General features: G+C 38.4%; 2 protein-coding genes across 4 annotated transcripts in view; one reads left to right on the top strand and one right to left on the bottom strand.

Annotated features, from left to right (window-relative positions):
* The window catches only part of GREM2 (gremlin 2, DAN family BMP antagonist), a 37111-nt gene extending 30980 nt beyond the window's left edge, over positions 1 to 6131 (top strand). For all 3 annotated transcript variants that reach the window (XM_054062985.1, XM_054062987.1, XM_054062986.1), the window contains exon 2: positions 5624 to 6131. In XM_054062985.1, the coding sequence (XP_053918960.1) occupies positions 5624 to 6131 (508 nt within the window). The remainder of the gene's footprint in view (positions 1 to 5623) is intronic.
* Positions 6132 to 13463: 7332 nt separating this feature from the next.
* Positions 13464 to 26826, bottom strand: part of FMN2 (formin 2) — a 169288-nt gene continuing 155925 nt past the window's right edge. Inside the window, exons 19-20 of the mRNA XM_054062984.1 lie at positions 15047 to 15128; positions 13464 to 13605 (exon numbers count right to left, since the gene is read on the bottom strand). Coding sequence (XP_053918959.1) covers positions 13579 to 13605; positions 15047 to 15128 — 109 coding nt within the window. The 3' untranslated portion in view covers positions 13464 to 13578. The remainder of the gene's footprint in view (positions 13606 to 15046; positions 15129 to 26826) is intronic.

Below are 26826 nucleotides of genomic sequence, written 5' to 3'. Positions count from 1 at the left end.
TTTTTATCCCTCTACCACCTACTGCTAAGGCTGTGATGCAATGAAATAGCTTTCTCTCAAATCATTATAGAAGGTTCTTAGAGGGCAAGAATGGAAAAACTTCTGCTTGTAATGGCCTTAATTATTGGTTTTTTTTAACAATTATTCCCTTTAGTGTTGTCTGCAGTGGTTTTAAAAAGTCGTGCTTAGTATTCCTAGTACATAGTACCTCTACTGCTAAAATGCAGAGATTTTGTATCTGAATATCTGAATAACACATTTTAACTGCAGTACAGGATTTTCTGAGTTTTTTTTTTAAGTTTAGTGTCATGCATGCTTCCCCCAGCTCTTACCCCCCGTGTTTTTTTTTCTTGTGGCTGACCTCAGTCCTGGCAATTTATTAGTGAGAATCTATTAATGATGGAATGATTTACTGAGAGGCCCATGGCTCTGCAAAAGAAAGATACACTACGATGTTCAGTTATTGCTGATGTTGTGGAGACACGGGAGCAATAGTTTCCAAAGAATACTTAGAAGGGAGAAGTTAGCACTAAATGCCTCCCTCGCACAAGGATGCCTGATTTGTAGTCTTTATGTGAACATTGTACCATTAGACTTATGCCTAACCATTAATAAATTAAATAAACAGCATTTTTGGCTTCCTGGTAGAGAATCTGATATTTCCTGGCTTCTCACATCTGTTGCTAAAGCCAAGTTTTAGTTCTTTGAAAAGTTACTGCCTGGCTTGTCTTCAAGGAACACTTCTTTGTGTCCCATCTTAAATGCTGAGAACTGACCATGTACACCATGTACTTACATTAATATATGTGTGCTGGTTTATACAGGTTCTTTTTTTACTGGGTCTAATGCAAAAGTAAACGAGGAGTAGAATATTTTTTTTTTTGCTGACAGAGTTTCCCACAGTCAGCTGAATAACTTATCCCAAAGGAGTGCTCTCATGTCGCTGAAGTTTGCAGGATGGAACTGGAAAAGAGTAGTGCAGGTGATCAAATGCAACTGTGTCTGTACCATGCATGCCACTGAACTGTACCTGGTTGATTTAATCTAGCCTGTAATGTCTGCCTTTTGCTGATAGCTGAAGAGAAACCATTTTCGAAGGCAAACTCTTTAGCTGTTAATTAAATGCAAAATTTTCAAAAAGTGAAGTATCTCTCAATTTTTTATCATCTTCCCAGACTTTAGCTCTTATCTTGCTTTTGTTGGATGTAGGATAGGTTTATAATCCTAAATCTTCTTCCACGTGTATTTATAGTCTGAATCCATCCTGTGTCTAAGCCGAACAGATAGGCTCACAAGTTCCATGGTAAGACAGGTTTTGTGGATATTTTTTTTTTTTTTAAATGGTTAGCTTTGGCTTTTTTCTGAACCTCTCCCATGAAGGACTGGAGATGATTGTGAGTATCAGAGAGTTGGATGCTTCCAGGAATACTAGTAATACGGAGTGTTTTGTACGTGGCATTGCATGCTAAAATAAACAAATGAGTCTCAAAACTTGCTGATTTCCTCAGTAGCTGACATGAAATATCACAGTGATCTTCCAGTTACATCCCCTCCCTCTTTCTGCCCACTTGCAACCCTGAAGTGTGCTGATCTTTGAAAAGAGGAGTTTCTAGTCAGAAACTGCATCCTGAGCTGAGAAACTGGTTATGCCTTTGAAAATCAGAGGAAACGGTGGAGCAGTCACTCAGCACAGGTGGGTGCGGCCATTACCTCCCGCCCTGTCTTTCAGATCATAGCACCCACATGTGCATTGAGGGACTTCTCCAAAAATGATGCACTTGAATTCTAAGGTCAAATCCAATACTCCAATTCCCAGAGAAGTGCCCTAAGCACAAAACTATAGGCTATTTTGGGGGTTACACTACTGCCTGTCCTGTTCAGGAGCTGGATTGCTTTCAAGAATGCATGAGTTATAGGGCCAGACAGTCGGTATGTGAGAGGGAGCCTGCCTTGGTAGATATTTTATGTTACGCAGTAATTGGATACAAAGAAGAAATAAAGCTAGGGACGGATCCCTCCTAACTGAGTGTCCTGACCTCTCCGGATTAGGTCTCGGTGCTTTTGCCTCCTTGGCTAAGGACTTTCTATATTTCTGGGTACCTGATAGCTCAGCTCCAGCATAACGGCTTTGATGAGTTTATGAACTCATACGTGATGCTGATTTCCTTATCTCAAAGAGATAAAAACTTAACATGTGAAACGTAAATGCAGCTAGTCCTTCTTTGGTGTCTAGCCTATGGTTAAGTTATTTTCTGCACCAGCACACACACTGGAAAAAGAGGGGTGGAGGGATATGGCAGCAGCTGGCGATGACACTTGAAGAAGCTGAAAATTGTCACATGGAAGCTTCCACCAGCTCTGTCATGGGGAGACCACAGTGGAATGGGGATGGTGGGCCCAAGCTGGTATTTGTGCAAGTTTTAGAGGCGTTGGTCTCTTGAGGCAGTTCTTGATTGCTCGGTCTCAGCCTCATGCTCTTCAATTTTTTAACATCTAAGTAGGACTGAACTGCCCTGTTCTTGCCAGAAACCAGATTCTTCTCCGGTACTTTTTGTATTTCTTCTAATCCTGCTCTCACCATGTTGCTTTGCATTCAGGCTGAGTTTACCAAAATGATCTCTGAGAACACTATAGTTTCTTTTTATTTTGCATGTGAGTACTGAAAATATATGTGTTCTTTGGGTGTTATTGGCACCGAGTGACCTTGTTTGCACCCTTACTTGCTTGAATAAGGGGCTTGTGTGCCAGGGCTTAGAAAGGAGTGATTTGCAGGCTCGTAAGGGGCAACCCTGTGATTAGAAATTCCATGATCTGACAAGATGCACATTTGACCTGCTAGTGTAAAATAGATTATTATTCTATTATGTAAACACTTCAAGGTCCAGGTTTGATAAGGATCAATGACTGAAATAGGTTGTGTGTTCCTACCTGTCTGCAGAAGTACTTGCTAATGTACTGCAGTATTTGGTTTATAACCTTACAATAGTGGCTTTGATTATTAATGCTTTATTAGTTATAAACATAGATTTGCTGAATAAATCCTACTTACTCTGTTGAATGGCTCTCCATGCCTACATAAAACTATTCTGGTAATTAGAAAGCTACTATAATATTTCTCTATATTGTAGACTTTGAGTTGTTAGCTTTCCTGAGTTCCTGCATAGGTTTCTACTTGATTCCATTCTTGAAATGAAAAGGAAACAGTTTCAACTTGTATTTTGTGATGAGAAAGGGCGGATGTGGTAAGACAGGGTTTCCCAAAGAAAATAGGAAGGAGTGGGGCACATTGTGTTCTGATGTGCCTGTGGACCTGTATTATCCTCAGAGGAATCAGAGAAATGAGACTGGAGAGGTATTATCCCTGCTGAAGAGGACCAGACTTCCTGCGTGAAGGACTATAGAGATATCACAATTGCTTTGTGGCCTTGCATTTCAAGAGAAGAGCAGGAAAATATGCCTGTGGAGTGTTGGCATAGGGCATCTTGTGGAGAGCTTACATCTGTCTTTTTCCAGAAGATATAGGCTGGTAACTCCTGGTTTTTTCCCTCCCTTTTCTATGTAAAACACAAAGCAGTGGGGATCAGTTGTTTTATCTACTACTGAAATGCAGCCATCACTGCAGAATAACATGAGAACAGTTTGGAAGGAAGCATGGAACACTATATTCAACTGAAACTAATTACCTGATTAGGTTTTGGCCTGCCTGTGTGGGTTGACATCCAGTGGTCTTGGCGACAATACCTGCGAGCAAAGCCAAGTCTAGTCTTGCTTCATTTACAGGCTCTGGACAATACTTCTGGACTTGTTGGCTGAATGCTAAGCAGTGTGAAAATAGGCCACTGATTTAAAGTACTCATGGCTATAATGGGTGTCAGTGGGCAGCTGGCACGGTTAGAGAGGAATGAGCTTATTTGGGTTTTAGAAATACTGGTTTCCATTTAAAGGTGGTTCTGTTTAAGGCGTACAATCTGGTGAAATTTAACTCTTCCTCAGAACATCCTCTGTTCACAGCTATAGGATTAGCACTTTCCTATCCTTCAGCACTTCAAATTCTGCCCTTAGAAATTTAGTCAAAGTCTGACACTGAGAACTCATAAACTAAGAAAATCGTCTAAAGGGTTGATAATTCACCTAGTCTACTGTCATAGTTCCATCTCATTATATCCATAGCAGTTAGCTATGTTAAGTTAGGCAGGAAGTATTTGTTTCTGCTGCTGTCTTCTCTTGCAGCTTTAGCACAAATACTTTTTTTGATCTGTTGGTATCTTTGGAAAACGGCATGTTTTAGGAGCAGCTATGTAACACCTCAAGTGTCTACAGTGGTAGACATTTCTATATTTGATAGACTGAAGGTATTTGTTTTTGTATTGGCATCACTCTAAAGGAAAAAGAAAGAGCATTACTTGAAAGGATTTTAAGCATTACTGGGAAGAGAGGGATAAATATTTCATATGCGCACTATTATGAAAATACAATCCATTAAGAACAAAGGTGAGCAGAGCACTTTTAGAAAGACTTAAAGTGTCTTTGCCTCTGAATGGGAAGCTTCTGGGCTGCATTCATTTCTGGCACCCTAGAGAGTCCCTGTTCTCCCTTCCCAAGGAGAATAACATGAAATGAACTGTCAAATGAATTGTGGCAGTTCACTGATGAGCACTGACTTTATGGGAAAAATTAGTACATCTACTCTGATATCCTGAAAGTGCATCGAGACACATTACTAAAATGAATTGGACAAGTGGTTGATGAAAATCCAAGAGCTGGTAGGAGATGCTCCACAGAACAAGAAATCCTAATGGACAACCATAGAAAAAATAGTTTTGCCAACTGGCTGACTATTTTAACTTAGCAACTGGCTTATGCTTTACCCTGTTCCTTAACGTCTCAAATAAATACTGAATTCTCTCCTGTTTACACATCTTCTTAAACCATTTGCATTAGAGGAGTTACAGTAATGAAGTCCTCAAAGCATTTCCTCTTACTGCAAGAATAAATCCCTCAACTTTTCAGCCTCCCACAAAGACAACAAATGCAAGCCTGTAAATTTCATAAAAGCCCCAAGAAACTTCAGAAGCTATTTAAAATAATAAAAGATATGCTTTTGGACAATTCTTGCTACTTCTGTGTGGAACAAGGCTGGGCAGAGACTCAGGGTCTAGAGAGGCAGATGGGAGTTCACCTTGTGTAACCTGGTATTCCTTTCCCCTCCCCCTCCTCATCCTCAAATCAGCTGTCACAGTATTGGCAGGAGTCTCCAGAGCCTTTGCTAGCCAGTAGTTTGCCCAGCTGTTTGGCCCAGGATTTCATAGGGGAGGAGGAAACCTTTCTGGCTGAAGCTTCTGTAAAATCTCTGCTTCGGCGATCAAAGCAGTAGTGTCCCTATGGGGGAAAAAAAAGTAGTTGGCGAGCTTGGGGGGCAGGGAGGAGTGATGTGACTTTCTACAGAGCCTGGCCTCTTTATGATAAATAATCACCCTAGAGTAGAGCTAATCTCCTAGGAAAAGTGGTAAAATTACAAAGGCGGTAAGATCTCCACTTCCAAAAGCATGTTTGAAGTTCAACTCCACAATTTTGTGGTCTGAAAATGTGTCTCTCCTAACAGTTACTTGTGTTGCTGTTGCAGGATGATTTGGAGATTTGCCTTGTCCATTCTTCTGATGGCAGCACTGGTTCGAGTAACAGACACCAGGAAAAACCGTCCTGCAGGCGCCATTCCCTCCCCTTACAAAGACAGCAGCAGCAACCACTCCGAGCGGAGGCAGCAGCTGAATAAGGAGGTGCTGGCCTCCAGCCAGGAGGCCCTCGTAGTCACCGAAAGGAAGTACCTGAAGAGTGACTGGTGCAAGACACAGCCCCTGCGGCAGACTGTCAGTGAGGAGGGCTGCATAAGCCGCACCATCATCAACCGCTTTTGCTATGGGCAGTGCAACTCCTTCTACATACCACGGCACGTCAAAAAGGAGGAGGAATCCTTTCAGTCCTGTGCTTTCTGCAAGCCCCACAAGGTCACTTCTTCAACTGTACAGCTGGAGTGCCCTGAGCTGGACCCACCTTTCCGACTCAAGAAAATTCAGAAGGTCAAGCAGTGCCGGTGCATGTCTGTGAATCTTAACAACTCAGGCAAACTGTGAGAGCAGGCGTGTGGCTACTGCTTGGTGTTATCGCCCATCAGATTTACTGCTGTCTCTCCTCTCCCACTTAGCAGACTATTGGTTTTTCTTCTTTTCCTTTTTTTTTTTTTCATGTTTTGTTTTCTTTCAGGAGGCATCTCTCCAGCAAGGAACGGCTCCTTGTCACTTGCCTACTGGAATAAAGCTTTTCAATGGGCTGTGTTAGGCACTTCACCATAAAATTTCATTGTATTTCCAGTATCATCTGATGGTTGAATCTTCGAGAGTGCAGCAGGCTCCTAGAAGCTGGGATTGATCATCTAAGTGAACAGTTGGCTGAATCCAGCATTAAATGTTTCCACTATGTGGAGTAAAGCTCTGCCCTACACTCCAGTCCCCTCCACAAGAGGAGAAGGCCTTCCTTGTGCTTTGGTCCAGAGCTTGCTGCTCCCACTTGGAAGTCCTAGGGTGCTACCCAGGACTCTGATGAGGCTCTCATCTCCTTAGGACAATTTAAATTGTGCAATCACAAACGGTTCCCGGCTTCTTGTCTGAACAGCAGATAAGAAGTGATGGGGAGAGGGCGAGGCGCTGGGTCAGCCACTGTGACCACAAAGCAGACTGAGGGTGCGTTCTGATGCTGTTGTGGTCAGAGTATATCGAACACGTGGTCTCTGCAGCAGTGTTTATTTTGTAACCTAGCTATAGTAAACAGCTGTTTAAAGTATTATAGACCTAGCCATGTATATTTTTCTTGTGGCAGAATATGCCAGAGATTAAAATGTGTTGAGTAAGAGACTCAGTTGCTGGGTCAGTTGCCTGGCTTAAAATGGACATGGTTTAACTAGAGTTTCAGTAGGTTTTGCGTGTTAGATATGTGTGTGTTTCTTACTCCAAAAAGGACAAGATGACCTTATATTTATGCCTGCTGAGACCCAGGAAGGTGGGAGGGCTAGTGGGAGGGGACGTGAGAACACTTAACAGAGTGACATTTCACACCGTCACACAAAGAACAAAATTTGGTCATTGCTGGAATGAATACAAAAGCTCCATCAGTGTCATCAGGTTTTGGGAGTGGTGGTGTCTCTCCCATGATTGGAAACCATGTTAATGTATTAGTGTTAAAGGACAAACCCATCAGTCAGTGCCCCTGGAATGGGTCACAGCTGTAGGAGAGAGTGAGTTGTAATTGCTACAGTCCCGGTGGTCCACTCAGTTTTTCAGTCCTGCCTTGTCAGTGTTGCTGAACACTTGTAGTTAATTTTAAATCATACTATGTTGTTCTTCAGTTGACGGAGTTTAGCATGTCATTTATATCCTGTTTGTTCCAGTTCTGATCTGTATTAGTCCCAGTTGCATTAAAATCCTATGTCTAAAAACAAACCAGCCCCTTCTCCCAGACCAAAGCCTGTGCGTGCTCAATTGTCTGAAGCTTACAAATTAAAAGTGACACGCTGACTCCTTGATGCATGTCTCACAGCTCAGCATCTGCATCTAGTGAAACCAGCTTGCTGTGGGAACCCTTTCCCACCAGCTTCTTCACATGCAACCACTTCAAGGGGTTAATGTGTTTCACACTCTTGCTGGCCTGGGTTTCAGTGCCACAGGTCTCTATTATGTGGGACAGGCTGCTCTAAGAGGCTTTCAGGACTGAGCTCCACGAGAGCTCACCAAGCGGTTTACGGGGATTGGCACAGGCAGGATGAGATTGGTGAGGTCTGTTAGCCTTATTACGCGCATGGCCATGACTTTGCTGACATCTTTCAGCATGTCAGAAGTGACCAAGGAGACTCCTCATGCAGGGATTTAGAGGCTGTCGCTGCAGCACTGCCAGCGTCGTGCTAGCCACCAGAGGGGAAACGTTCAGTCTAGGCTTGCAGGTGTTGGTGTGGTTGTGGAGGGAAAGTGGCAACAGCTGTAGTGTGCCAAGACTCCAGGGATCTCAGTCTCCCCTTGAAAGAAGTGAACTGAAAGTTAGCCATTTTGGACTAGAGAGATAAAAGCACCCTAGTGACTTCAGTTATGAAAAATGTGCAAGAATCTTTTATCTTTAAGCTATGCCCTACCTGGGTTTTTCACCAGTTTGCAATATGAATATGCTGCAGCTTAAAGCTTCTTCTAGGAGCTGTGTTTATGTAAAAACTGAGTTGAGCTTGTAATGGTTAAAACTATATTTAATTCTTTTATAAATGAAAACAAAAATGAAGAAATGCTTTAAGTATAATGTAATTATTTTATAGGTCTACTATTAAATTATAGATTAAATAATAAAGCTACTCTAGGGTTATACGGCTTCCATGTGTATGGGCTTTGCTTCAACACCTTATGTCCAACTGCTCTCTAATGAGTATATTCTCCAGCTTACTTTTGACCCTACCAGGCACAGGTAAATGATGGCTCATTTGAGAAAGCCTACCTGCTTTTACCCTGGGTCCCTACAACCACAAAAGTACCTGCAAAACAAGAGGTAAAAGTAAATTGCACTAATCCTAGATTCTGGAGTCGATTCTGCATTCAAAAATTCTCGGGTTTTTGGTTAACTGACAAGATGACAACCAAAGCTCCACCACTGGCTGAACTGCTGGCATCATTTGCAGGAAGAGAAGTAACTGTTACCCTGACCCAAGTGGTTGTGCTTAAAATGTAGCTAGAGCCTTAGGTAACAGACACCAACTACTCATAGGGAGAACAAACAAACAAAAAGCAGTATATTTTATGGTAATGGTAAGCTTTAATGGTTGCTATCAGCTCTTGAATGAGTATACTGTACATCTCTATTTTCAACCCAGAGAAAATATAGTTGCGAAATAATCTTGAAAGGAACACTTCAGTGAGGAAAGGAAGTTCTTACATTGAGGAATGAGCCTGTTGTGTGTTTTGAAAGAAGCAGGAGCAAGTAGCAAGGGAGGGCTATGTCTTTTGTGGCACTACAGCTGACACCTGCAGGAGCCCTCTTTTCCCTTCCCCATCTCTTGTCCAAGTCCTCTTACAGTTCAATAATTTAATGGCTACGGGGACATTTTATTTTAGTAACTGTTGGGTTTGAGAATTACTATATTGCTGTGCCTTGGCTACGTAAGCATGGTCGGGGCCCTCTGCTCACAACTCACAAGCACCTCTGTCACTTGGCTCAAAAGAAGCTCAGGCAGCCGTCTCCTCCGATTCTCCTCTCTCATTTCCAACAGCCTCTTGGCCACTCTGCAGCTTTGCAGGTATCTTCATTGGCCAGCACCAAGCTGAATTGCTTGTTTCTGGTACAGCCAAGACTCTAGCTATTCTAGCTGTTTGCTGCTGGGCTGCTGAACCACAGTAGCAGACAAATACGCTGTATCTTAAAAATATCCCCCTTGTGGAAGCAATCCAAGAGCAAGGCAAGTCTCTTAGGGTAGATGAAAAAAGCTTTAGATTAGATAAATCCAGCATTTCTTAAATTAGAGTGGTGGTGTGGGACAGGGCAAGGAGGAGGACAGTAAATGTTAAGCTTTACCCCTATGGAGCAGCCACGTTGCCAGCACACTTCATTTCAGTGACGAAGACTCTTCAGTTTCTAAGAGCTTAAATTTGATCTGCCATCTGGGAATAGGAAAACACTGCTGACTGAAGAGAGACCCCGTGTCTTCAGAAAGACACCATCTTTTTGAGACTTAACATTAGATGCCTTTACAAGTAGGTTGGATAAATGTCAGCAACAGCACAGATACAGATGGGTCAGTCAAAAGAGAATGGTCTGGAAAACCTGCTCGGTAACATGAATCTCATTTGATTGATGAGTGATAAACCTTAACATTGTGGAACACCACGCTGTCTTCTCCCTTTGCTGACCAGTTCACACTGTCTTCAGAAAAACTCAACTCCATCAATTTTCACTTCTTCTGTCCACAGCAGCTTAAAGTTGATGCAATTTAAGTAATTGGTATTATGAGCTTGGCACAAACTCAACCTTGCTTATTAACTTAAAGTATGCAACAAAAAAATTGCAAAGCGAAGACCTGCTATGTCTTCTCTCAATTAAATTAATAATTGCTTCTAGCTTTTTAAGTTGATACTGAAAATCTGGGCAAGAAAAAATATCAGTCTATGGCAGATGTCACTAATGGTACTCTCACTGCCACTGTTGGTTAATACTTAACTAAGTTTTGGAAGAGCTTTGGGGTGATGAAAGGCAGTACAAAAAAAGCTGACCACTACTGTGTCATGACACATGACAACACACCTTGCTTCTGAAAGGCTTTAATTTGCAAGACAAACAACACAAATCTTCTTATGTTTTCATGAAAAATAGACTGTTGTTGTCAGTAAGTCATATCTGCTGCTCAGGTATGAAAGTTCTTATTTAAGTAACAGTGAGTGATAAGTGGTGTTGGTTGATAAAGTCTCAAAATTTTGTCTATGGGAACTCTTGTAGGACTAATGCCAACTCAAAGTGTAGTATGTTTGATGTTGCAGTAAACTGGGGGAGAGCGGACCAATGGGGTGTTTGATCTTTTAAAACACATCCAAACAAACAACACTAGTCTAGAATTCTGTGAAAAGTTGAGTATGCCACTGAAAAAATGAGCCATGGGGAAACTTCTACTGGGAATCCGCTCTGGGGGTCCATGCTGGGGGTCAACTTTGGTGTTGCACATAGTGGTCTGCTTTGTATGGAAGTTTGAAAACAGGCTGGGGAGAAGCTATATAGAGAGACATTTTCAACCGAATAGGTTGGGCTTGAGTGACATTAAAGATGAAAATCTATGTAGCAGCTTGTATCTTGAGATCATAACAGCACCACCAGCCATGTCCAGCCTTTGACACTGCTATTTGGAGAGACAGGTTTGCAAATAACTTTTAGCATCCATGCTCCAGATCCACTGAAAAGAGCGGTATGTTTGTATGTGACAGTCATATCAGGTTGCTGTACAATACTTCAGTGATATAAAACATACATATTATATATACACACCCAAATATGTATATATAATATACACACATATATATACACAAATACATTATAATACACAGATAATACTTTTAATGCATGTTTTTGCCCTAACAGCAATTTCTTGAGATGGTTGCATAGGCAGTGTTAGTAGGAACACGTTACGTACCTAAACCAAGTGCAGTACTGAAAGACACGCAAAAGCCAGAGAAGTGAATGATACATAGTCTGATTGGGGGAGGGACTCCGAAGCTCCTCACTACCACCACCTGGGGAAAAGGCAATATGTCCACATAAGCAGGAATTACTGTCATTGTACTTCCAAAGAGCAAGGAAAGAGAAGCCCCATTCCCACCTGTCCTTTCACAAAGGTTTTTCCTTGATCTCAGGAGCCTGAATAGTATGTGGTACTTGGAGACCAAACAGTTGCTAACAAACTACAGCATAGCCTGACAGTGAAGAGAGAAGGCAGTTATCTAATTATTATTCATTTTATTTTCATATAAATAAACATTCTAAAAAATTGAAATAGAAACACTAAATACAGTATTGCACATTGTGATCTTTGTTAGATGATCTATTATTTCATTTAGTATAGTACTATACATACTGTAGGTACTGAAGGGAACAGGAAGGCTACAAATGAAAACATGCTACTGTATCCTTGCACTTAGGAGCAAAGAGCAAAGTTAAGAGGAAAAGACTATTGTTTACATAAATACAAACATGAAATTGAATCAGTGCCATTAAAATAGCTTTAGTTTTTAAAGTTTTTTTCCATAACTTAGTAGTAACAGCAAACAATCTCTTATTTTCACTTCCCCAAATATTAATATTACTCCCATCAACACAAAATTTTAGAACTCCATTCTTGGTAATTTTTATCCCTGTCAGAAATTATTATGAGTACAGATTTTCACATAGGTTTATCAGCAACAGGAGACTTGCTTTTCACATAGTGAAAAAGAAAACATCTTTTCTAGTGGTTGGTATACGTGAAGAATAACAGATTCCTGAGGTCATATTTCACACTCCCTTTTATGACACCCTATAGGGTATATGAGCCTCTGGACAGATAGGAATGTCTCTTGATGTGCTAGATTAGACAGGGAATAACACAACCCAGCAGGTTAGAGCTCATTTGCCTTACCCCAGTGTCTTTCAGGCCCCAAGGTTGTGAGCATGTGTGTCCATTTCAGTTACACATGCACTGTCTGTTTTCAGGGAAAGTGCGCTTCGAAAGAAAAAGGTTATCAATCAGGCTGATTGGTTTGGGGCTTTTTAATTAGGACTGGAGGAAGGGTTTATTATCAGTTGAGCAGATCAAAACCGATATAGTAAATTCTGCATTGCAAATAGGAATTAAGCATGTGGTCTAAAATGGAAGCCCAAAGTCATAAATTTCAACCATAAACCTAGTCAGGGACACTTAAATCCTGGAGGAAAAGTCTGCAATTCTGTTGTGTGAAATTGATGTAAATTAGTTGGTAGTCTATGTTCTGTCACTAGAACTGGCTACTGTTCTCCATAAATGTCAATCCCCACATGCATCTTTTAATGGCTTTCTAAAGAAGTTTTAAATTAACTCTAAAGCTAATTTCAAAAGGGAAGTCATGTACCTACGGCCAAGAGCCCGTCTGACTTAGTTTTCAGCAGTTAAAACTATACCTTCTAAAGTTCATGTAAAAGTATTAGCTGCTTTATATATTAACAAACTATAATAGCCAAATCTCTCTCATACTACCATACTTCTGTGCTTTTCTTTGTTTTCCTGCTGCTTTTCACCTTTTTTTTTTTTTTTTTTTTTTTTTAAATGCTGAATTTCTGACCCCCATACCACCTGGCATTCACTATCTGGCAAAAGATGAAGTAAAAGTATGCTGCCTTATCGATTTTAAGGATAGTTACAGTAAACATCTTGTTCCACAAATATTTAGTTATGGAGGGCAACCAAACAAGTTGGGAAAGCATTGATTATACTGTATAAACAGCACTTAACGGTTCAAAATACAAATTACAAATGCCAACATGAAACAGATACAAACAATTCACTAGGAGTAACATTTCTTCCCCTAATCTAAGTGCAATGCCATGAAGTACTTGTGTTAGACAAATGTTGCCAGTAGGAATGGAAATGTTTTACTGTATCAAGTAGCATTCTTATGAAGTTCAACTTAATGCAGTTTTCAGCATGTCCAGAACTGATGCTGATGCCACTTCTAATGTACGCTGATTTGGCTTATCTGTAATATGCCATACTCTAAAAAAATACCATTTTTGAGTGGCAAAGGAGATGCAGAGTACAGGGAAGGTATTTCAAGTCCACACCTAGTATATTGCTGGGCACTCCGTTAAAGTGATTACTTTCATGAATGAATGTACAATAACAAATCAATTGGTGGAAAACTCTAGAGAATAAAAAGCAAATTCAAAAAGGTCACGTAAGCAAAATGATAAGGATGATGTAGTTTCCTTCCCCCTCTCTCCCCACACACAGGCATGTTGAGTTTTGGTTATCAGGTAACAATGGCTTCTGCTTTTCTTCTCTCAGATTTTCATACTTATCTTTGCTTTCTGAAAAAATAAATTAAAAAGCAGAAAATTGAGTATACATAAGAACATGTCACACAAATATCTAAAGCATGAAAATACACAGGCCAATGTTCAATTATATTTACTGCAGAGTTGACTTCACAAATAAATTTCCTTTGAAGCTAGAACTGAAGTAAACTGCAGCTACACACTGCTTGTGAAATATTTTTGTTTACTTTCTTTTTCATTCTATCATATTTTCAGTAACACTCAAAGTCCCAGTTGCAGTGCAAATAATAATGATAATGATACAGGAATAATTAAGCATATAGTTATTTCTTTAAAAAATATCTCTGTGTTTACATACGGCAAGATGTAGGTTAGAAGGAAAAACACATATCAATGTTGGTTTTAGTTTTATGGGGGTTTTTTAATTATTTTTAAATAACATCTTGATCTGTTTTCAAACAAAATTGATAAAATAAAACTAATTAATCATTCCTAAGCAAGCTGTTACTCCATTTACATTTTTTTGTGTCACTAACCACAGCCAAGTCTCTTAAACAGTCAGAAAAAGAAATGATAAATGCAATATTATTTATTCCTGTGTCATATTATGGTAGTTAGAAGACAGTAGATTATCACCTGCTTCATTTAAAGGATGTATCACGGTAACATAGACATGGCAACAAAGAATGAAGAACTAAATCATGCTGAGGGGACCAAGGGGAGAAGGAGTGCCAGACAGGGACACATACACACACACATGAAAAAAATCCTCTTGTTTAAGATTTTACAAGTATAATTGTTATCCATTTGCTGCAGATATAGTTTTAACATGAGGTGCCAGATAAATTTTCCACTAGAGGAATATTCATTTGCTGTAAAATAAGTCATGATCCTAGAAATGCTTAAGCAGTTATGGTGGAAAAGTTTCACTGAATGACTAGAATTAGCCCCCTACTATCATTGAAGTTATTTATTTTCAGGAAAATGGTCAGAGCACAGTATTATCTTTTTCTGTGGTTGCTATTCCAAACAAATCCAGATCAGTGGAACAGAGGCCACTACTATTTGATACACGAAATCAACCTGAAAAATGTTTTCCTATCACAAGCCTTCCTTACATTTTGTAACTGTAGAATACAGAGTGAATACAGATTGAATAAGCTTGAGGACTGGAAATATGTTTCTACCTTCTAGTTGCATCCCACACCAAGACTGAGATAGAGACAAATTGGCAGACTGGGGCAATAGTAGTACTCTGCTCTTGCTTGTGCTACATCTATTTTGTAGATTCGTGTTCATAGGCAGCATTCAAATTTGTTAATCTTAAGACCTTTTAAAAAATACTAAACATAAAAAACCCCCAACGGAACAAATAAAAGTACATCAAGAACAACATACCTATAAAATGCAAAGAGAAAAAAAAAAAAAAAGACCAAGTGATGGGAACAGAAGTATCACCACAATTTTTACTTACAATTCCGGAGTCGTGTTTCGGTCTTATATTGTATAGCGATTTCCCCTTTTTCTGCCTGCAGACTTCCTCTGCTTCTTTAACTCTGAAGAGAGACAAAATTTATAAATAATCCTGTAGACCAAAACTGTTTCCAAACATATAACATACAATTTTAGGTCTAAGGATGCAAGTGGATAACTTTATCTCCCCTATTTTCATTAGTACGCACTACAAAATAGCACACTCTGTGGCTGTTGCTGCCATATCATCAGACTGTGGCACTGACAGAGTCTACAAGAACAGGCATAATCAATGGCATACTCAATTCTAGTTTCAAAAGCAATCAGTTCTTACTGTATTTGAAGATTGAAATGTGTCCAGATTTAAAATACACTGGATGACATGAAGTTTACCTTTCAGACTATTCATATCAAATGCTGCTAAGAAAGCTGCCTTTCTTTGTATGACTGCTTAAAAATCATTCTTCATCCATTTCTGACCTCAATACTCCAACTACAGTTTAACAGTTTATCACCAAGCTATCTTCACTTTCACCTAATTTTGTTAGCAAAATAACTAAATTTCCAGTCTCTGCTGTCTAAATTGAAACAAAAATGGAAAATTGCCATGAAACATTATGTTTACAACCAAGGAGGTGCATGTCACTGCACGCACCTCTCTTTCTGAAGCTAAGGGTGAGTAGCAAGGCTGACGTGACCACTTGGGCTGCTTGGATGTAAAGAGCAGCTTCCAGAAGTGAGAGTCCACTTTCTTAGTGCTTCCTGACTTGGCAAACAGTACAAAACCAGGGCCTTGTGAAATACCACTAAATGACATGTATTTTTATGACATAAACATCCTTTTTGTCACACAGATACAGAAAGAACTGTGAAAGGCAAAGGGCTATATTCAGAATGGGAGCCTGCCTTAAGCAGTTTGATGCATTCAAAGGCACACTGTAAAAAGTTTCTTTACCATTTTTATTCATTTTGTAGATCAGTCTTAGAAATGCACATGGTTATTGAAACACTGATAATGCAGATTCAAGTTAGAAATTCTCTGAGCTTCAAAGACTTATATAAAATCTTTCTATATGATGGCATTAAAAAGGGTGAGGTTTAATTTTTTTTTACGATAAACAAGAATGTTATTTATAAATAAAAAAGTAGAAAATAAAAATGTAAATCCTATATTGGCTTGCTCTTGCCAAAAATATGGACTTTAGATAGCACTTACTCTGTCTTTTCATCACTATCCAACAGTGAAAAAAAAGAAACAACAGTAAAACGATATTGAAGAAATGATATACCCTTGGCTGGTTCCTTGCGGTTCATCTCCAGACCACTTGCATGTCTGCAATTTCACTGAAACTACACAGGGCAATGTGAGAATCAGACTTTGCGTAACTATTATTTTAAAATATTTTTGTGTGTGTGGTAAGGGCCAGATTTTGAAAATAAGACTCCAGCTGGATCTGCAAAGCACATTAAAAAAACCACCTTCGCGTTCATCTCTCCTTTACCCAGCTTCACCAGACACACCTCATTCTTTTCATAAGTATCAAATTTATACTTTTAAAAATTAAATTAAACATCATTTCTTTTCCAGCACTTCCAACAAGATGCTCTCTTCGTTTGATGGACCTATATTTTATTAATGTAGGAAGACCTTTATGTGCATGGGTGGGAGAAAAATAGGCTTTGAAATCTGTTATTTTTAAGCTGTAGCACTATCTGTCTGTCTGCAAATTAGACAGGTTGCTGCAGCATAATATAGAACAAAAATGTCAAACAGACACATAATTCATCTTTAAAACATATTTAAATAGATTCAGTAAAAGTGGCAGCCAAAATGCGGCAATTGCTTTAAGTAGAAGCTTATGGGAATAAAACAGAAAGCAGTAAAATTCAAAGAAATTTTCTTTTTCCTAAAATGCAACATTTTCTCCTGCTTCATGTCTACTTACATCTGAAGGAGGAAAAGTATCTCTGATATTGATCTTCCAACGATCTTTTTCAGTTAGACACATTCCAACCCATCAAAAGCCACTCTTACAAAGTCAGATATAAAATAGCACGTCTATCAGAATTTCCTTTTTTTCAAATACAGCTAGAGCTGGTTCCCTTCACCAGTAGACATCATTTAAATAAGAAAATGAAATGTTGATTGGGTGTAAATTAGTATCAAATCCCAGGAACTTTACAAGTATTACTGAGGTTATCAAAACGACTGTTTTATAGAAGCAATGTAATACGTGCAGGTATTCAGACTGCTCACGATGCAAATGACAGCATATGTAACATGCAAAAATATTTACCAAACCAATTCACACAGATCCAGATGTTATTCTCAGGAAAAGTCAAGGAATCTTTAGTTCTAGTCTTTCCCCAGCTAAATATCCCCTTTCCAGGATAGATTATCCTCCACTTGCCTAATGCACCTGTCATAAACCAGCACAGCTCTCTGTGGGTCTCATGTTAACTCAAAACTGAAATCCTCATACAGAATGAAACTGTTCACACAGTGATAGAGGTTATTTTCTAAATAGCAGGTTTCGTTAAGTGTCACTGTCAGCATAATGTGTCTAAACATTTGGCTCCTATTGGAGAAATAGCTATTTGGAGAAACGCTGTCTCCACTTGAAACAGCCGTATACTAGTAATGATGCCACTCTGTGAGGGAGTGATTTGGAACCTCTGTATCTCTTAGACTGCACTTGAAAAAATGATCCACAACATCCAGACTGATAAACGACAACTTTAAGCTTGTGCTACCCATTTTTCTAGAATTATGTAAAGGCTCTGGTCTCAATAGTATGGTTGCGGTCCTCAAGATTTGGGAGATTTTGTTGAATTCCTTGGAGTTTGAGTCTATTTATTCATACTGACGGGAATGCACAAGATGAGAAGTATTACTCCCTAATACATTTAAGACAAAGCTGAGATCTAGCAGACACTCAGTTCCAGTTCCAACCATATCACTGACTCACTGTGTGGGTTTGGGACAGCTTGCTCTCTCTTGGCCCCCATCCTGTTTTCTGTGCAGGATGATTCAAGTGGTTAGATAAAACCTTACTGAAGCCAATGCAACCTATATGTACGTTTCAGCAAGAAACATCCTTAGAAAAGTAAAGATAGCATACCAAAGGCTCAATATTAGGAGGCTTAGTTTATGACCATGTTAAAACTGGAAGCACAGAGAATCGTATAAAACTACAGCTGTATCTATAAAAGTCAGTAGACTGGGGAAATATAGAGACAAAGGAAATCATGAGCCTTCCACAGTGCTAAATCATAAGCCAGCAGAACTGGTATCAATTCCTACAGCGTGCAAGTGTATTTTCTGAAGACTGATCATTCAGCTGAATTAAGATTTTAAGTGCAAAAGTAAATTAACATAGTACTTCTGGAAGACCAAAAGGGCATGTTTTGATATGAACACCAGTACCATTTTAACTGCTTAACCTAGAAAAGCAGATAAAAGGTTACCTTGGTAGTAACAGCAACAGTCTTAATTAAAATAATTAAAATAATTAAAATAACTTTTAATTGCCACTGGCATTTTTTTTTTGTCAACTTAGACTTTCTCCACTGGCCCTCAATGCTTCTTTTTCTTCCCATCCATGAAACTAACAAGATATAGGCAAAACCATGTTGCTTCTGTCAACTCATGCGTGGTTCAAGTTCCAGTGGCAAACTCCTGAATACCTTCCTCTCACTCACACTTTTCCTGCACTACTTCCCATTGACTTCAGTGATACCCTGATCAGTGTGGAGGCACAAGACAATAACATAAGACCAAAAGGTGCAAAAATTGCATGAATGCTAGTGGATATATCAGGAATTATATTATTATGGGTTAACTTTTCAACTACGGTGAGTTGTTAGAACTTCATGTTGAAATTAATGGATCTAATTCAATACTGGGAGGAAGGAAGATATTTGGAGAAAACAACAGAAGAGCTATGTATCTGTGAGCCTCCCAACAGTCATAAAAAGGGGAAGAAATTGCAGATAATGACATGCTTCCAGGATCCAAGGCAAAATGACACTGCTGCTCTGCCAATGCAGAGCTCAAAGAGCGTGAAACAGTTAAAAAGGCATTCCTAGGAAAGGAGTGGGATTCATTTGTCAGTCCCTGTGTGGAAAGATGGGCTGCCACTGGGGGAGGCTGTGGAAAAAGAGTCTGAGGAAGGCGGGTGTTCCCCATTTCCTGAGAATTATGATCCTTATGCAGAGGCAGGCATTTGTATAGATTGGTTTATAGATTGATTTATTATTTTACTTAAACTATTTAGTAATACACTAATACTTCCTGCTATAGAGGCTGTTAAGTCCCTTTATAGGGCCATTGCTCTCAAGTGCAACCAAATATGCAGGAGCATGATCTGAAAGTGGGTGACCAAGATGGAGGTGACAAGGGACACGATGCACTCTTGAAGAAGCTAGGTGATAGAGTTAAGCTGGTAAGTGTGATGGGAATAATCTGCAAGCTTACAGTGTGCTAAGCTTCTTTGCTAGACTGATGCTTAAGCTATTTCTCTTCATACTTTTCAACTGCTTCTCAAACTCAATTTCTTTCAGTAAACTGCTCTTGGTATGTTTTCTATCAACCCCAGTTCCATCTCTTGCCAATTCTATCTTTAAAGCAAGCATATCAGTTTTACAGGAAAGATAATGTCAGCTACACTACCTTTAGCAATTTTTGCCTGCTAATTCTTTTCCCAAATAATTTCTTTATTTTGTCTTAATGTGAACATAATCCCAAAACAACTAGTCTTCTCAGTCTAGACAATCAGAGAGTTAACTCTCACTGTAATGATCTGAAGAGCGGAGTTTTTAACAACAGTGGACTCATTATCAGGCCCAGACTCTATAAATACATAATGTTCATAATATTGTTCGTAACTCAAATCTAGACAAAAACATCTCCTTAAATATTAAATTTAACTAAGGAATTCCTTGCATTATGTCAGAAAGCAAACAGCCCCAAAAATAAGAAAACACATAGAGAGCGTACAACAGTGGGCAATCCATGGATCCATTTAAAAAACCCAAACGAACTACAAGTGAATGAACAGCCAGTCACTTAAAAACAGTCCAAGAATTAAGACCTTGAATTCTGCTACTTAATAAAGTCAAAGAATCTAATAATTGTCATCTGTAACAAAAGGAGTAGTTTCTTATATTCATCAAAATAAAAACTCTTCTCCAGCACTTTCACCTCCTTCTAACTTGTATTTATTGAGAGACAAACATATACAACTATGATTTAAAGACAGTCTGTAAGATGAATAAGCAACTCACACTTTGGCATGCACACAGGAAAAAGAAACCAGACATCCTTATAAAACCAAAAGACAGAGTATCTTTATCTACCTACTAGACCAAAAGCCAGCCTAGCCACAACCTTATCAAGGCATAGAGACTTTCTCTCATTATTCAATCCATTGGGAGGGAGAACTACTTTCTTGCCACTAAACATTAATAATTTTGTCTGAAGTATCTGTGGCAGACAGATTCATTTCCTACTGGCTCCATCTAGGCTTGGTAGCCTTACACTTCACTAGTGAGCATTACATGACAAATGCAAACACAGTGAAAAGGCTGGAAGGATATATACCTTAGATAGTAGAGTTGCTCACAAAAAATTACATAATGAACTCAGGCAGACATTACTTTTACAATATGACAGTATAGTTCATGAAACTCAAAAGACATTTTTCCACAGATATTCTGTATTTTTTAACATAAAGTGACGCTGAGGGCAATACTTTTTTATACTATTAAGTGCTTATTATCAGATAAATAAAAAGAGTGTTGTCAAAATAATTCACATTGAATGTCTGGGTTGAAGACAATTTGTTTATAATAATCATAGGATTTTACAAATAAAAATTAATTAAAAAATCCTGAGCAAAAATATCAAGTGTCAGATGCCTTTAAGACTTCAGGAGCAGAAAAATTTGAAATTCTTTCTTTGAAAACTCTTCCAGAGCCATGTGCCTGTATTTTATTCTTTGACCCAGTTACTAAAATATTAATTTTTTTTTTTTTTTGCTAAGGGCTTTCTCTTTAGCAAAATACAGAAAGGAAAATTACAATTCCCAACATAAAAGTAGAGTAAAAAATGTAGAGCTTTTACTTTCACGCCAATAGAGTTGAAGTGATGACATGCATATGATTCAGTAACTGACTGCAAAGACTTTATACAGATAAGAAGCACATTGTAATGTACCTGATCCCATCAAACTGACTGATGAAACCTAACCTCTGCCTACCCACAAAGAGATTATGTATTAGACTATTTTGACATCCCTGCCAGCTCCTCGCATGGTTACTTCAAGGACCATGAGGCAGACAATGGCTGGCTGAAAGACAGAGAGATTAATCATATTTTGGCTCAGAGGACCAAGGACAAACAGATTAAAATGTTTTAATCTGGACACTTAATACTGAGACTAACTGCAGCAGGACCCTGAATAAGATCCTTCTCCGGTCAATAGTGTAGACTAGCCTTTGAGGAATATATTTCAGATTTTCTTCAGCGTGCATCATGTCATCCAGGTCTAAAATAAATCTTCAAGGCCAACTGAAATTCAGGCCAACTGAAATGAAATGAAGACCTTTCCATATTCAGAGTCTTACTGTAACTCACAGCACACTTCAAAATATTCTGAAAGAATTTAAATTCAGAAGTATTTAGTTTCACTGAGTTCTATCTGGCAATCACATTCTTAGTGATCTAGGGTTTCTGATACACAGATGTGCATAAATACAAAGGATACTGTGTTGAAACATGTTTTAGAGATGATAACTTAAGCATTAATTTCACCTCAAAAATGCAATGACATAAAAAATTAAACTGTTAAGGATGGCTATGATAATAAAATGTAAACATGTATATACCTAGTTAAATCCATTTCCTGACTTCTGCCATGAAATTCATATTATTTTCTTGTCAAAAGGGCCAGTATTTCAGGCTATAACTGGTTACCTTTAGGGAAAATGGAAGTCACTTTCCTACAAGCTTTGGCTTTGAAAATTGAGGTTGCTCTAAGAAAAGATAGTCATTACCTTCCATTTTTTTCCTTGGAACTGAAGCCAAGTTACTCTCAAAGAAGCTGGCTACATTCTGGGCTAGTTGGTTAGGAAATTCAAAAGGAAATTATAAGGGACAGGAAGTTAACAAGACTGGAGGTGAGGTAAAACTGGTAATATAATCAGCAAGAAAGAGAAATTAAACACGTGAGTGAAAGGAAATGTGAAACTATTTTCTGTAAATCACCTTTAGGCACCAGAAGAGGTAAAAGAAATGAAAAATTCAATGTGAAGAAAGAATGTGAAAAGTCTTGTTGAACAGACTTCATAGAGAAGGACACCAGCTTAAAGAGGATATGGAGACATACCATGGAGAGACGAATTGCTACACTGGGTATACTGGGGCTACATTGTTGGATAATTGATAGTTACAAGATTGGCAGTACAAGCAAAGATGAGAATTGAGTGAATAGAGGAGATCATTGAAAAAAAAAAAAAAAAAAAAAAAAGCAGAAGTCAGCTAAAGACCCACAGAGTTAGAGCTCTCCAGTGCAGGAAATGGGAAAATGAGAGGCCTCCATCTGTGCTGCATCAGGTGAAAATAATCATATCAAAAGGTGCCCGTTCATAATTATGTAATGACTCAAAATGACTGCAGACACAGGAAGGATCTTCTCAAAAATGTAAAAGAAACCTCTGATGTTAGACCATTGTCTACACTCATACCACAACACATGCACACAGCCATGCATTTACACTTAATGGATGTTGTCATTATTACGACAACTCCATGCACTTATTTGGCAAACTGAGCAACCAAAGAATCTAACATCTTCAGTAGTTCAGGATCAGTCTGGGTTACAGTAGATTCTAAGTCTTTGTGAATGTCTCAGACTTTTAGGGACTAACTTTTTAATGAGAAATGCTTCTTATTTGTGAAACATTACAATATTTTATTGCACTTCAAAAGCCAATGTAATCATTTCACTTGGCAACAAAAACATTTCACAAATCCAGAAAGTATAGGACCTCTTGTCGAAAATCATATTTAAATTTTTTAATGGTGTAATTTTTTTCACCAATATGCAATATCTATTGAATATTTTGGGCTGAGTTTTATCACAGTCAAATGTCATTTTTTTTTTTTTCAAGAAGTGGTAAACAGGAAAGAGATAAAAAACCTGAAAAAATCACTATATGATAGGAATCATGGTATCCCATCTCACTATACCCTAAATTTTTGCACCCAATCTGGCATTATACCCATGAAAACAAGCTGCAAACTTCATTAAAAGATGATGATTGGTATCGATCTCCTTTTATGCACAACACGCATACTGGGATGCAATGTAACCTGCTAGCATGATACACAATCAGCACCAGATTAATAAAGAAGGGACTATCGAAAAACCCTTCTGCTGTTTGTGTGGCAGCATTCTGGAATCTGGCCTCATGCAAATTACAAAATATTACAGATTTGGATTATTTTTTTACTAGATCCCTCATTTTGTTCAAGTTTACTTTTTGTTTGTAAGCCAGGTAGCTTACAGTTGCAAATGCAAATGTTTGTGCCTACCTTACAAACCACAGTACTACTTAAAAATGTTAAACTAGAGTATTTAAAAGTAATTTTCATTGAAGATCTAGATTAAGAAAGTTATGTCCAAATGCTTTTGTTTTTCACAAATTTTTCCCTCAAAAGCAATGCTAAAACTGAAAGTTACTATTCTCCTCCCCTAACCCCCAAAATGATGGTGTTTTCATTGAAAAAAGGACTAATTGCCAAAAGTGCACAAGGAAGAAAAAAACAAGTACTGAAATATTGAGCAACCTTCTCAGACGGACAGCAAATAGTCTCTTTGTGAGGCACTGCCTCGAAGGACTATTCCTAGCTTCTGAATCTGTAGTGTGTTTGGGTTTCTTTGAAGTAGATTTCCCAATCCCTGTAACAGTATTTTCTAATCATGAAGTTATTTTATTCAAGTTAAAATTTTGAAGTACTCTCAAAAACTGAAGATCCTTTTAAATATTCAATTCAAAGCCACGTAAACAACATTCTGTTTTGAAATGTCACTAAAACAATGAATTGTAAAACCAAGCCTACCAGCATGCAACTCAGTTGATTAGATAGCCATAAAGACATTGGGATTAAAGTTCCCAAGTCAGAAAACGTATCTACTCATAGCCACTTACTAACATAATGCTGGAGCTTTTAGTTGGCATTACAACAGCATGCCAAGCAAAATATGACCCCACTAAACTCCACACTTTCATTACTTCCCTCTCATGTTGCCACTGCCTATACATTTTTGTTCTCTTTCCTTCCATCTCCACATTTATTTGCAAGCACGTATTCCCATGTCCCCCAAATTTCTCACTTTCAGGTCTGACTCACTGGTTCCTATTATAAGCATTAACAAAATATCCTCTAAATTACTCTGAGAGGACATTGCTTGTGCTATGGGATTTAATGCCCTTCTCTGCAAGCAGAAGTGGCAGCCTACCAATATGCTCCTCACTGTGCAATGTACAGATATGCAATGCCAGACTTTAAATTGCTCAACAGCAAGTTTTAAATCATCCTGCCAAGGAGTCTGTAGGGAGACATACCAGTCTTTCTGCAGAGGGAGATCAATGAGCTGTGGAGACACACTGGCCAGGAATCTCCCTTTCATCTAGATATACACAGTGTGACACACCAGGTGCCAGCTTAACTGTTATTCTTATGGGAATGGGCAACTTTTACATTTGAGAGATGAGTACATTTTTTTTGAGTTTATAGATTATTTTTAATGTGTCAAAGATTTATCGTGGGAGTTAAAGGGTTGAATAAAGTCAGCCAAAAGAAATTCTCAAGCCTAGTGTGATGCAAGATATCAGGGACTTACAGAATTTTACTATCATTTTGATCCTGCTTATGAACTCTCCTCTGCTGGCATCCGTGACACAGTTAGTTTCTGTTCAGTGATGTGACTTTTCATAAAGGCAAGGGTCACACTGAGCTTATGAGCAATATATGCCCTATATTACACACTTACAGGACACCTATACCTAAACCTTTCTCTCCCCCTTCCATTCTCCCTTCCCCCTCTATTATGAGCACTTTTATCTTTTTCTTCCTAGGACAGGCTATCTTTCCTTCTTCCCAGGAACACATTAGGGTCTAGGCAAGAGTTCTGTAGGGCTTTGCTGGATGTCATGAAAACCAAAAATACTACTCCCGTAGATATACTAGATTGGAATAGTGCATTTAATATTGAACATCTCTACCTCAGAAATACAAAGAAACCTGGGGTAGGGAAGAATAAAGGTAGAGATTCATGAGTTTTCCTAAGAAGGTGAGACTTGCACAGCTGTCACTGCAGCTGGGCATTATCTGGCAATACGTATTCAGAAACCAACATGCACTTCAGAATATGCAGCAATTGAAATACACATACAGATGATGAGGACGCTGAACAGGAAGTTCCCAAGGTTCAAAATAATATTTTTTTTGTCCCAAACAACATTGAAAAAGAATTAGGGGAAACACATCAGCTCTTCTTGGCTTTCTTGCGGATCACAGGTAATGTGCAAGCTATACTGACAGATGCCTTTGAAGAATTTTCAAAGTATAAATGCAAAGGACAGCCTATCAGTGACACGCCATATGCAACAAAATGACAACAATAACAACATTTAAAAACTCAAAATGAAGTCTGTGGGTTTTTTTATAAGCTGCTTAATCAGATAGAAGTTGTATTACTTTTCAGATTTTCACTTAAAAAGATACGTATTTAGGATACACATAGCATCAGAAATTTCAACCTCCACAAAATATTTTTGAGAACTATATAAATAATCCAGACAAAAATTTCTATCGGAATGCTTTGGTTAGCCTTGACTGCAGCGTAACCACAAAAAAATAGTACTGTTCAGAAACCCTTCTGGCAGACCTACGCTTTCACTGCAATTTTCAGGTGCATTTTTCTTTTTATTGCTACTGTATTTAATAGTTTATCATGCATAGTTTTCTCTGCAGCTGGTATTTTCCAGTTCTGCTTTATTTCAAGTGGGAGAAATGAGTGAAAGCAACTTCAGAAAAATTATTTTTTTTTAACCTTGCCATATTTTTCTTCTTTTTTTTTTTTCTCATCTTCTTGTAAGGAAATATGAAGTCTGACAGGTTAATGTTTATCTTTTGAATATAAATACCTGGCAAACCAACACACAAGTTGAAACACCGACTGAAAAGTGTTTAAAATAAGAACTGGCTGACTGCTTTCTTTAAAACACACACTTTTAATCTATCAGTAACAAAACGTAGTACCACCTTAGGAAATACCGTCTATGAAAAGCCTTTGGGTAAATTATTGTAAAACAGTATGACTCACTTTTGCAGAGAATAAATAAGGAACAGCCTCTATTAACAAGCAATTCCTTTCCTACACAGTCCATATGGAAACGGAGATATAAAATATTCTAGAAACATTTCCCAGAGCATAAATTTTATTAAACTAAAGTGGAGGGAGAGGAGGCAAAAAAACAACCCCAAACCAACCAGGGGATGAGAAAGAAAGATGATCAAAATAAAAAAGAAAAGAATATCAAGTTATACATTTTATAAATAATGATCATAAATAAAGTACATTTCATGAGGCAGCAACCTGGTAAAGGATCTGTCAAAGATGCCATAATGCAATATTTTCAAAAAAGAAGTCTCATTGTATTTGTCACTTGACTTTGCTGCCAATGAAAAGGTACAGAGTTACTCTGAGTCTG

This window comes from Cuculus canorus, chromosome 3 (genome assembly GCF_017976375.1).
Source record: "Cuculus canorus isolate bCucCan1 chromosome 3, bCucCan1.pri, whole genome shotgun sequence".
Taxonomy (NCBI): domain Eukaryota; kingdom Metazoa; phylum Chordata; class Aves; order Cuculiformes; family Cuculidae; genus Cuculus; species Cuculus canorus.
The sequence above is the reverse complement of the archived record's forward strand: the minus strand, read 5'-3'. Positions and strand labels throughout refer to the sequence as shown.